The 11,450-nt window shown below is 53.6% G+C and overlaps 1 protein-coding gene across 1 annotated transcript in view; it reads left to right on the top strand.

The window, feature by feature from the left end:
• Nucleotides 1-226: 226 nt before the first annotated feature.
• The window catches only part of ZNF423 (zinc finger protein 423), a 300,257-nt gene continuing 289,033 nt past the window's right edge, over nucleotides 227-11,450 (top strand). The window contains exon 1 of the mRNA XM_081032158.1: nucleotides 227-541. Within this exon, the coding sequence (XP_080888284.1) occupies nucleotides 502-541 (40 nt within the window). The 5' untranslated portion in view covers nucleotides 227-501. The remainder of the gene's footprint in view (nucleotides 542-11,450) is intronic.

Below are 11,450 nucleotides of genomic sequence, written 5' to 3'. Positions count from 1 at the left end.
CGCCTGCAAACTTTGCACAAAAATCCGGAGAGGGGCGGAGGAGGAGGGGAAGGAGGAGGAGGGTGAGGGTGGGGTGGGGGAGGGAGCGAGGGGGCCGCAGGGGCCGGGGGCCGGCGGGGGGGGAGGAGGAGGGGGCGGCTTTTTTTTTTTTTTTTTTTTTTTGCATAACTCGGCTCGGCCGAGTGGCCTCCGGACTCCCCGCGCCGCTGGGACCGCCGCTGGGACCGCAAGCCCTCGGCTGCCGCATTGCAACAGGCAGGGCCCCGGCGCGCCCCCCGGGCCGCCCCCCGCCCCCGAGCGGCCTCGGCCGGCCCGGGCCCCCAACCCAGGGAGGCCGCCCCGGACCTGCGACCCACTCCCCGCAGCCGCCGACCCGGCTGCAAAAAAAAAAAGTTTCCGAGAGGCAGGCGGAGGACAAGGGGGAGAAGGGCAGCCCGGAGCTGCGGGGGGCGGCGGGGGGAGCCGGCCGCGAAGGGCGACGGAGCGCCGGGAGCCCCGGACATGTCCAGGCGGAAGCAGGCGAAGCCGCGCTCGGTGAAAGGTGAGCGAGCGAGGCCCCGCGGAGGCGCGAGCGAGCGAGCAAGCGAGCGAGGAGGGAGGGAGCGAGCGCGGGAGGAGGGACCGGCGAGCGAGCGGGCGGGCGGGCGGCCGGGGACCCGCGCGAGCGAGCCGAGAGGAGGCGGAGGCGGAGGAGGGGGAGGGGAAGGGGGAGGGGCGCGCGGACACCCTCCCCGCCGGGACCCTCTGCGGACCCGGCGCCGCCGCCCGCCGGGGACTCGGGCCTGGGGGCGCCGCGGACGGGCCCTCGCTGTTCCCTGCGTGCGGGCCCCGGGCCCGCGTGGCCAATCAAGGGGTGCGGGCCCGACTTGGCGGGGATTGCAAATCTCGGCGGCGGCGGCGGCGGCGGGCGGGCCGGTGGGAGGAAGGAAGAGGCGGTGAGGTCGGGCGCCCTGGGGGGCCGGCAGCTCCGAGGCCGCTCTCGCCGGACCCCCGCCTTGTAGCCCCGGGACACCGAGGGCGGCGGGCGTAGCTTGCGCGCGCCCCGGCTGCCCCGCGTCCCCTCCCCGCCCCCTGGTCGGGCCCCCGCACTTCCTGCCTCCTCCACCGCGGCCAACCCGGCCGGGAGCCTCCCCCAGGAGTTTATTGTGTGCGCAGCGCCGGCGGGACGCGGGCCCCCAGGGGAGCGCAGCGGCCGCGGTGCGCGCCCTTCCGCGGAGGGCGCCCGGGACTCAAGCCGGGTACCCGCAGCCTCGACACCCAGGCCGGCTTCCTGTATCGGGTCTCTGGAGTGCACACGTTTGTGAGGATACATACACCCCTTCGTCTCCTGGCTTTGCTTTCCATTTCCACCGAGGGCCCCCGGCTCGAGTGGGCCCCAGGAGAGCAGAGGCCCCGGGGAGAGCCCCTCCCCAGCCCTGCTCTCCCCACCGGCTGGCCTCTCCAGGCCTGGCCTGCTGCTTTGTCCCGATTCCAGCCCCTCCGGTGGGTGCCTGGCCGTGCTGGGAGATGGTAGAGCAGGGACAGGATGAGAGCGGCTAAGTCTCTGGAGCCAAAAGTCCCGAGGCCCTTGTCCTCTCCCAACTCCCCTGATGACCTCTGGCCTGAGCCCAGTTCTGCTCTGAAAAGTTCATTTCCTGGAGGCCTGCGCGGGAAGGCGCTGGGGCCCCGCTCCCTTCCTGCCAGCCTTGCTCCTGGCTGGAATGGCTGCGACTGAATCAGCCAGTGAGGGTCCTGAGACACCGCCATGCTGTCCTTCTAAAGTCCCAGGAGATTCCCGGGCACCCGGCTCAGCGAAGACCCTCCTTGTCATCTTAGAAGCTGATCAACTCAGTCCAAACGCTCAGCCACCCGCCTGGGCCCTTTCCTCTTTTTCCCTGAGAGAAGTTGCTGTTCTTCCCCTCACCCTGGCAGGCATCCCAATCCGGGACTGCCTGGCCTTCTCCACAGACTGGGGACAAGGAAACCAGAAGAGAGACCCCAAGAAGGGGACAGGAAGACGGTAGATGTTTGTCCTTTTGCTGACTAGAAGGGCTCTGCAGCTTGAAATAATATTTGATTTCTCTTTCTCTGGCTCGTTGCTCACTTCTTCAAGAGCCACTTAAGGTGGCCCAGAAGAAAATGGAGAATCCGAGTCACTGGTTGGAAAAACATTTCTCTGTAACTCAGGGCAGTTGGTTTTGAGTTAACTCGGCATAGGTGCACATTTTTTCATAAAGGAAGATGCAAAGCTTACCCACCTCTAGTATTGATCTCTGCCTCCCAGCCTCCTTATTTTGGAAGGCGAGTCCCCAAAAGCGAAGGTAGAGCAATTTGCAGTGAACAGATGGGTGGGTGGTTCACAGTTCCCTGAACCTAATGCTAAACCACTGTGTGTATCCCTGAGAAACAATCAAGTATTGGTCTTTAGCCTTTCCTGAAATGAGCCTTGACGTGATTTTAAACCACTGTCTCTCTCTAAATGTGTATGTGTGGATGTATGGCAGACAGTTCAAGCTAGTGGATGAGGGAAGAGACAGCAAAGGGGGAACAAGACCAGTACAGGCATTTTGAGAAGTGTTGTACATATCAACCACACCGCACGCCTTTCTGCCCTTGGCGTCCGGGATCCTGTTTCTCCCTGCGGTTCTTTGCATTTCCCAAAGTAGCTACAACCCTAGTCTCTCACCATTTTGCCTTTTATTCAGTTTACTGGGGTGAATAGGGTTGAGATGTGGCCACTCATCAAGGGAGGAATTAAGATAGAAGATAATTTGAATAGAAAAGAGTTGCAGCAGGGTGATGGGTGTATTGCTTTTCAAGAACTTGCCCCCCCCCCCCCACTTCTCAAGCAATATTCAAAAGTGTGTACCTGAGTGTGGACAGCTCCACACCAAGCATTTAAAACGACAGGTCTTCACCTTTAAAGATGCTTGAAGGTGAAGCTTCTTAAGGAACAGTGCCTTTTAAATTTTGTTTTATTTTGTCTCCACTGCTGTGTGTCAGGGCGACCGTGGAGGCATTGTGGACTTCCCCAGCCAGTGCGTTCTGTTGTGAAAGTCGCTTGACTATAATTTGTAATTGATCTCGGAGATGTGAAAGCCCATAGCAAGAAGGAAAGACAGAAATATAACAATTTCTGATGGATGCTCAGAAAGTGTGATTTGAAAGCACAGGCATTGTTGCTTTGAACATCAAACAGGCTTCGGTGGGTTGCGGGGGTTCACTCCCCACTCACGGGACACAACCTCCCTTCTGAGTGGGGTCATTTGTCCCCTGGGATGTTTGTCCTTTGGAAAACCCAACTCCCGGGGAGGACACCCAGTAAATAGGGAAGGGAGCCAGGGCAATAGGTGAGGGGGGAAAATAGCCTCATTGACTTTCAAAAGGCTTGTGATTTAAAAAAACAACACAAACTCAAAACCATGAATGTCATGAAAGTCACATTTTCTGACCGATTTTCCCTTCCTACACCATTCTCCCCTTTTTTAATTCCAGGTGGTGCGGTGTGGCAGTGTGATGATTTGTTCCCTTTGATAATTTTGGCCTCGTTCTGGGGGCTGTTCTCATCACATCTCACTGCTGTTATTTCGGCTGATAATAAATGTCAGGTGATTGGCTAAGCATTCCCTTCACCCACACTGCCTCCTCAGATCCATGAAATAGCCCGTTCATTTATACAGAAAACTAATACATCTTTTTCCCAGTCTCAGTTTAAAACTTTTCAATAATTTGTAATACCGCCGATTTTCTCCATCTAGCAATTGCCTATTAATTACAGGTCTTGATATTAATTAGCAGTTAGGCTGTGTCCACATAACCCCCCACCCCCACCCCCACCCCCACCCCTCAGCTCCAAGATCCAGAAGCAAACCCAGTGACTTCTCTGTGCTCCCATCCCCTTCTCGGTCCTCCTCTCCTGCCAGCCCATAGCTTTTCAAAAGTCCATCTTATAAATTTGGTGGTCTAGGGACTGGGGAGCAGTGTAGCTCGCTGCTGCTCGTGTTTCCATGGAAATAATTGAGATGTAATAAATAGAGGCGTTCTGAGGTTACAGGTTTCTTGATTCAGCTGAGACCACATACAAGTGTAAATTGTCGAGATTTGTTTGGCTAAATGTACATGATCTTGCAGGAAGGGCAAAACAAATCTTTATAGGTTCTGTAGCTTTCTGTGTGGATTGGGGCAGTTGATACTTAATCCTAATATTTAATCCCCCCCTTCTCAATGAAGTCACCCTTTCCCAGCTTTGGAAGGGCCCGTCTCGTTCTCAAAAACATCCTTTATGTCTAGTAATTGCTGTTTAGATTCTTACACCTGTTTCCTTGCAAAAACAATTTAATAAGCGATAAAATAAGATAACCGTGTGCCTGCGGCAGGAGGACCCTTCCAAACGTTTAACCAATAAGGGGCCTAATATTCATTAATAAGGAAAGGTGCAAAATGCTGGTGGCTTTACAGTCCTAAAGTCATTCTGTGGAACCGGGAATCCTGGTTCTGTTGTGGCATGCTGCAGTGTGTTGGAGGAGAAGGGGAACCCAGAGGCGGAAACTGGAGTGCGGCATCTCTGAGTACCGCGTTCTAACTGGGGATGAGAGGCTGGGGATCTGGTTCAGCCTCATAGAAAGTTGCAGTAATTTCTGTATCGGTAGCCAACTCTTAAGCTGGTGGCTGTGGAATTCTTCCCCTGATGTAGGATTTAATAGTCTGGCAATTAGATGCATTGATTTCTCTTAACTGTTCCTTTGGATGTGTAAACGAAAGGAACGTGCCACTGAGGCTGGTGGTGGTGCACACGCGCTGCCTGGCTCTTGGAAAAAGGCTGACGTAGGTGGTGGCTGTGGGACACTATGACTCTTCCAGGCAGTGTTGGGGCCAGTTCCCTCTTATTTTAGAATTCTGCCCGTTTTGCAGTGAAGTGTGAACAGCACCTGTTGTCCAGATACTGGTTAAAAATAAACTGTGTCCAGTTAGTTATGTCTGACAAGTAAAAACATCCTTTTCTGCTGCAGATGCTTACAGAGTAACATCTCTGTATTTGAGTGACTGGACTCCCTGCATGTTTTTGGCAGGTGGTCTGTTGGGTACCAGAGGGAAAAGTCGCAAAACACCTTGGCTCTGAGTTCCTGAGGGATCCCCCCGCTGGAAATCCAGTGGGTTCTCTCTGCTCCTCCTTCTCAGCGAGAGCTTGAGGCCACCCACACCAGTGGCTCTGTTGAGCCCTGAAGACATGTAGACATGGGGTCTGGGACCCCTTGGCAGGCTGGTGGACTCTGCCACTTTAGTTGCCCAGAGAGTCTGTAGATAATGAGCTCTCACAAATATCAGCACCTGTTAAATCCCTGGACCTTCTGTGAGGGGCACCACCTGCTGACATGCAGGCATCTAAAACCCTCTCGATGGTAGGCAAACAGAGGACTTCCAGCTTTCCTGGTGGCCCCGCTGTTTTTACCAAGGTGGATGGGTGGGTTTAGTTAACTGTTTGGCCGAGGTTAAAATGGATTTACCTTTCCCAACCTTGTCCATGGTACGCTGGTGTTTGCAAAGAATATTATCTTCACGTCTCAAAAACGTTTACAGTAGATATCAGGGCTCCTTTCTTATCTGTGGGGCTAGGGTAATTACAACAGGATACCTTGACAAATGTTGGTGGGCTCCCCATCACTGTGGGTAGCCTGGGAAAAACCTCCATACGCCTAGGATGGTGATTTTGACAATGTCTGCAAATTCCTGTCAGCTTGCAAAGGCATTTTGTGCATAAACATGGTAGGCAGTAGTCAGAGGGGTTCCGCACCCAGAATGGACTAATTAAGCCTGGATCGGTTATATCCCGCTTGAAGTTTTTGGCACTAGTTTATCAGCTCCCTTGGCATCACTTGGAAGAGGTAGGGTGGAGTAGAGTGGGGAAATGCTGATGGAAACTTTTGATTCACAGCTTACCTGCCGGGATCCGTGGCAGCCAATGATTGGGGTTGTACACTCAGTAAATAAAAATACTTTACCTCTTTCACGGAGTGCCAATTAGCTGATTGCTCTGTGTGGCTGTCTTTAAGGAGGAAGCTGTTTTACCTATCTTCTTATACAAAGGTTTGATTTTAATGTCTTGTGAAAAGGATTCTCTTTGTCTTGATTGATGTCAGGAATGAAAGCATGATGGTAATATCCCTTTGAAAGCTATTGTATCGTCAGCCCTGGCTGACAGCGGGAGGGCCTCCCAGCGTTATAGATTAGTGCTGTGAAAACACTGACATTTTCTTTGTTGCGTTGCTGTTGTTCTACTTGCAAAGTCAATTACACAATGTCGGAGCTCAGTTACCCAGTTGACTTTGGAAGTAGCAACGGGCCTTCATTCTCTTCTTAAAGATATAATTTTCCTTTGTTGTTGTTTTTGTTGTTGTTGGTTTTTTTTTTTGGCTTTCCTCCCTCTGGAGTTCCCCCCCCCCACTCCATGTGTTAGCTACTCATTGTGACAAGTCAGATCCAAAGATTGCCATATCATTATCTCCGAATTCTTCTGCACATCCCCATTTCTGTGGCTTCTTATTGATACAGTGACTACAGCAGCCCAGATACATAAAAGACCCGTCACATGAGTATACAGTGTTGATACTCTCTTACCATGTGGGTCGTTGTCTGGATTTGGGGTCTTTGAGGTTGGCAAATTCAGGGTTTTCGTTCTTTATTTCCTGTAGACTCTGACCGGGGCTGAACCAGGTTCCTGGGTGGATGGGACCCCAGCAAACAGTTTTCTGTTATGGAAGATTTATAAGCATCGGATCTCAGAGGCCGGGGCTGTTGAGTTGAGGACGCAGAATCCTGGCTGATATTGTGCAGGGGCAGCAGGGCTCCCACTAGAGAACCACAGAGCCATCGTCCTCCCGCTGCAGAATCGTAAGGCGAAGGCATCCTGGGACTCAGCAGTGACTGGCATTCCATCTAAGTGTGTGGAATCCTGCTGCTGAAAGAGAGGCAAGCCTTGAAAGGGCCAAGGCTGAAAACAGTCTGGTGGATGTGTTTTATCTACTCTCCCCCTCCCCACCGCCTTCATCCCCGCCTTCTCCAGAAAGAGGGAAGCCTAAAATCCCTCAGTTCTATGAACCTGACTGCCAAAGTAGCCGTTCCCTGAGAGGGGACAGACCTTGGGAGCAAGGAGACTGCTGCCACTAAGTCCAGATGACAGGGACCCATCAGGAAACTCTGACGGAGGACGCTAATCGTGGGCCCCTGAAGTTGTTATTATGAACCACCAGACAAGAGCCTGTGCTCACCAGCAATTTGTCAGGACTAATTTTGTTTTTCTCCAATAATTGAAAATTAATGTCTTGAAGTGAAAGCAGATGTTCATGTCATCTTCTGAATTGGGATATAAAATGGGGCTCTGTAGATGGGCTCACTAATTTAGCAGCAATTTCCCTCTCCCAGCTAATGGGGGTATTGGGGCTGACGTCACCGACGGCCTGGGGCTCAGGGGATGAGGCAGAGTTGCACAGGTTGGGCCGTTGGAGGGGCACGTGCCCTGGTAATGAAGGCGTGGGGGGGGCATTCGTTTTGGAAGGAGAATGTATAAAGATAGGTAGTTTTGTGGACTAGGAAACTTGGAGACTGCATGGTTTGGAGTCCTCATTCTCACAAGAAGTATTTATTGAGATAAGTCAAGGCATTGTGCTGGAAAGGGGGAAGCGAACCTGGGTTTGGGGAGAGCATGGATTCATCGGCTCACTCAGCCTCAGCGGGGTCTCCCTCACCTTCACCTGGAAGAAAGCGGGTTAAAATGGCAGGTTCTGGGCCCAGACCCCAGCGACGTTCACCCCGCCCGTCTGGGGAGGGGCTCAAGGCTCTTCATTTCTTTCCCTCTTCAAAAACTGAGGTAAGACATTTTAAATCTTCTCCAGGAGGCCCTCCTTAAGGTACAATTGTACCGAATATTCTAATAAAGAATGTTTTGTAATGAGAAACAAATTGAGGTAAGACACACGTAACCAAATGTACCGTTGTAACCATTTGAAGTGTACGGCTCCTGGGGGGGGGCATTAAGGAGTTCAGGTTGTGTAGCCGTCACCATCCTGGACTCTCAGTTTTAGTTAGCACCCAGGTGGTGTTGGTCTGGGGACCTCCCTCCTCCCCCCTCCCCCCCCCCACGGCAGGCCATCCACTTCAAGGCCTCCATTTTTCCAGGGAGAACTGAGAAATAGACTTGGCAGGTGAAATGACTCCGGGAGCTGGGGGTGCTTTTCCCCACCAGTGTGAGAGGTGAGACTGGTGTGCCCACAGCTGGCGGATTAAGATGTCATCAGGCCTGGGGGGCAGGGGGTAGGGGGCAGGGCAGGAGGGGTGCTTAGAGCTGTTGAGTGAGCAGGTGACCATTCTCAGGCTTCGAACATTCCTTCTCTCCAACGCCCTTGGGGACACCGTTCCTCTGGAGACTGAGGCTGACTGGGAGTGAACTTGCCCAGTGGCCTTGGCAGGGCAGATCCCGGTGGCCCCCCGCACCTGCCTTCCAGGATCCAGGAGGCCCCCTGACTCCACCGGCCCTGAGGGTGCAGGCCAGTTTGTCTGTGATGAGTGAAGGAGAGGGTCAGCTGTTCTGGAATGACCCGCTAGTTGCCTGGATTTCCAGTCTTAGAGCGCACACCAACGCTGGTCCGCAGGCCTGGGAGCCCCAGACTCTTGGACTGTTCTCCTCGGAGTTGCCAGGCACCTCTTTCTCCCCTGGTTTTCTCTGTAATTGAAATTTGCCCTTTCGTTACCTGGACATGAATTATTTTTTGCAGCGTTGTCATTCCCTATCCTGCTGTGAGGTTTATCTCTTCTGTTGATCCTAATTAAATAAAACACACTGCTCACCTAACTCCTGTTGCACTGAATTTTACCTGCCTGAAGGCAGTGCTGGCCATCTGGACTTGTTAGGGAGCAGGGCATGGCTGGCTGAGGGAGCTGGGGTGGGGTGGGTGGCTAGTAGCTGCCACATCCTGGCTGGGTGGTACCCCCTTAGCCTGGGGGCTGCAGGGCTTTGTAGCCACCAGCAACATATATTTCTGGTTCCTAAAGCTGAGATATGGCTTTGTCCCTAGCCTCCTGGGGCTGCAGGTCTGGACTTGGGGAAACGAGAGGTAGTCACCAGAGAGTCCCCAGGGAGAGGGTGAGGGAAGAGAGTGGCTCCCGCAGGGAGGGAGGATGGAAAGAGGGGGCAGGCTCCTGTCACCTGGAGTGGAGGCTGCGGAGAGCGCAGGGTTCCCTCGGGAACAGTGAGCAGTGACACGTTCTCAGTGCCCAGGACAGCTCTGCAGATGCCCTGTGACCCTCTGCGAGAGACTGGCCATCCAGGGGCCTGGCACGCATGTTGGGAAGATTCAGACCTTTCCTTTTTGCCTTTGAACTTCTCAGAAGCCTGAAAATCTGGTTGAGAAGGAAACGGGGACATCACTTCCTTCAGATTCTGCGGGCATGTCTGTGGTGTCCTCAGTTCCATCCAGCCTGGACTGGCATACTGTCACGGGCAGGGAGCTCACTACCTCTGCCACCATCTGTGCAGTTTCAGCTTGGATTTCCCATGTTCTTCCCTCCATTCAGCTGCAGTCGCCTCCTGAGGTTTAGGTGCCTGGGTTCTGTCTCTGGGGGCCCCAGGGAGTCCCTCAGACCCCCAGACCCCAGAGCAGCCCTGCTGAGAGTTGGCAGAACTTGCCTCCCTTGAAGGATTTCTTTGTATGGGCTGCAGTCAGCCTGCTGGGCATCCAGGACCCCACACCCTCTCGTCCATGGCCTCAACCCGGACTTCTGGGTCCTACTGTTTAAAAAGGATTTTTTAAGTGGATGAGTGAATATGTACACTGTTGAGGGGATAAATGAATGGGTGGAACGATGAATGAATGACTGATTGATGAGTCAATGAATTCCTGAATGAGTGAGCAGCGGGTGAGCTGATAGGGAGCAAGGACTATCCGAGGCGGAGGCGTGAGGAGGATGTGGGCTCACCACTGGCATCTGTGATGGTCCCTCCTGCCCCCGCCCTTCAGCCCCTGTTCGTGCTCAGGAGGTGAGAGCTGCTCCCCCTGGAGGCTGGGAGCTTTCATGCCCCTGGAGGCAGGGATGCTTTGTGCCTGTTCTGCCTCCTTTCTCTCAGCCGGTTGTCACTCTCTGCTGTGACTGTGTAGCCACTGTTTGTGGAAAGCTTGGTGCTTAGCATTGTGCTAGATTGTAAAACATTGTTTTTAAGTGGTCGTGGCAGTGTGAGATTGTTGCACTGATTTTAAAGAAAGCAGCTTTGAATGGGTGCCCACCCGCCAACCCCCACCCCGACTGCCATCCTGCCTCATTGCTGACAGGGCTTTGGTTTTGACACCGTCGGCCAGGGCTCTGTAGTCCAACTTCCATGAAGCGGACTTCAGGAGCTTCCTCCTCTTTTAGGGACAGTTTGCCCCCCGAATAGCATAGGAGTGAGGGGTGGGGTCGGGAGACGAGGCAGGAAGGAGAAAATGCAGTGTGTTTGCAAGGGACCTGCCAGTAAAACTCAGACTAAAAAAGGTGAGTTGTGATTGTTCGGGTTCTCTCATAAGGGAAGTTGTGGGTTTCAGGAAACATGCTCTGTGATCTTGCGCAAGAGAGCTTTCTCTGTGTGGGTCTCAGTTTCCCCATCTGTGAAATGGGATGGAACTGGTTGGCTAAGTAGCTATACATGTCTGTGATTGTTTAGGATTTTAATTCCTGGAACATAAAAAGGGGAAAACACAAGAAGCTTTGGCTTTAAAATATTATGGGCTAGAAAGCTGTTGGGTCTTTTCAAGTTACATTTTTGAGGTGACCAGTCCACAGAGTGAGAAGTCCGAAGAGGCAGCTCTAGGAAGTCCTGCAGTATGCGGCTGGGATGTCCTTTGCCCCCCTGGCCCATTAGAGGGTTGAGGGGATATGGGACATGAGCGAGGTCAAGGGCATCTTTTTTGTCATCTGTGAGTTCGTCCTGTGGTGTCCCTGGCTCCTTCGCCAGGCATTATTGGAGCAGGTTCTCAGGTGCTTTTCACATCCAGGGACCATGTGGGCCGAGAATGAGCAGGTCCCCCATGTGGCCATCCCGAGCCACCAGCATGGCCCGCCCTGACCTCCGGGCAGGACATGTGGAACGACCGTCATGACCCAGCACTTACTGTGCCAGGCCTGCCGTCAGCTCCTCTCATGGGTCCCCCCACTGTCAGTTCTCAGAACAGCTCTGATGATCTGTTTCACAGGTGCACACACCGAGGCACAGAAATACCTGGCCCAGAGTCACACGGCTGGAGCTAGCGGAGCAGGGCTGAGCCTAGGCCTGGTCCAGCTCCAGCGCCTGAGTCAATAACCACCACCTTTACTTACAACTGCCTAACGGGCCAGAAAGGACAACAAAGAAAGCCCAATTTCTCCGGGGGCTGGAGAAACCCCCAGACTCTGGATCATGACCAGGGGCCATGCGTGAAGGCCCGAGATTGTTTCTGCCCCCCACCCTC

The sequence above is a fragment of the Rhinolophus hipposideros genome, assembly GCF_964194185.1.
Source record: "Rhinolophus hipposideros genome assembly, chromosome: 21".
Taxonomy (NCBI): Eukaryota; Metazoa; Chordata; class Mammalia; order Chiroptera; family Rhinolophidae; genus Rhinolophus; species Rhinolophus hipposideros.
The sequence above is the reverse complement of the archived record's forward strand: the minus strand, read 5'-3'. Positions and strand labels throughout refer to the sequence as shown.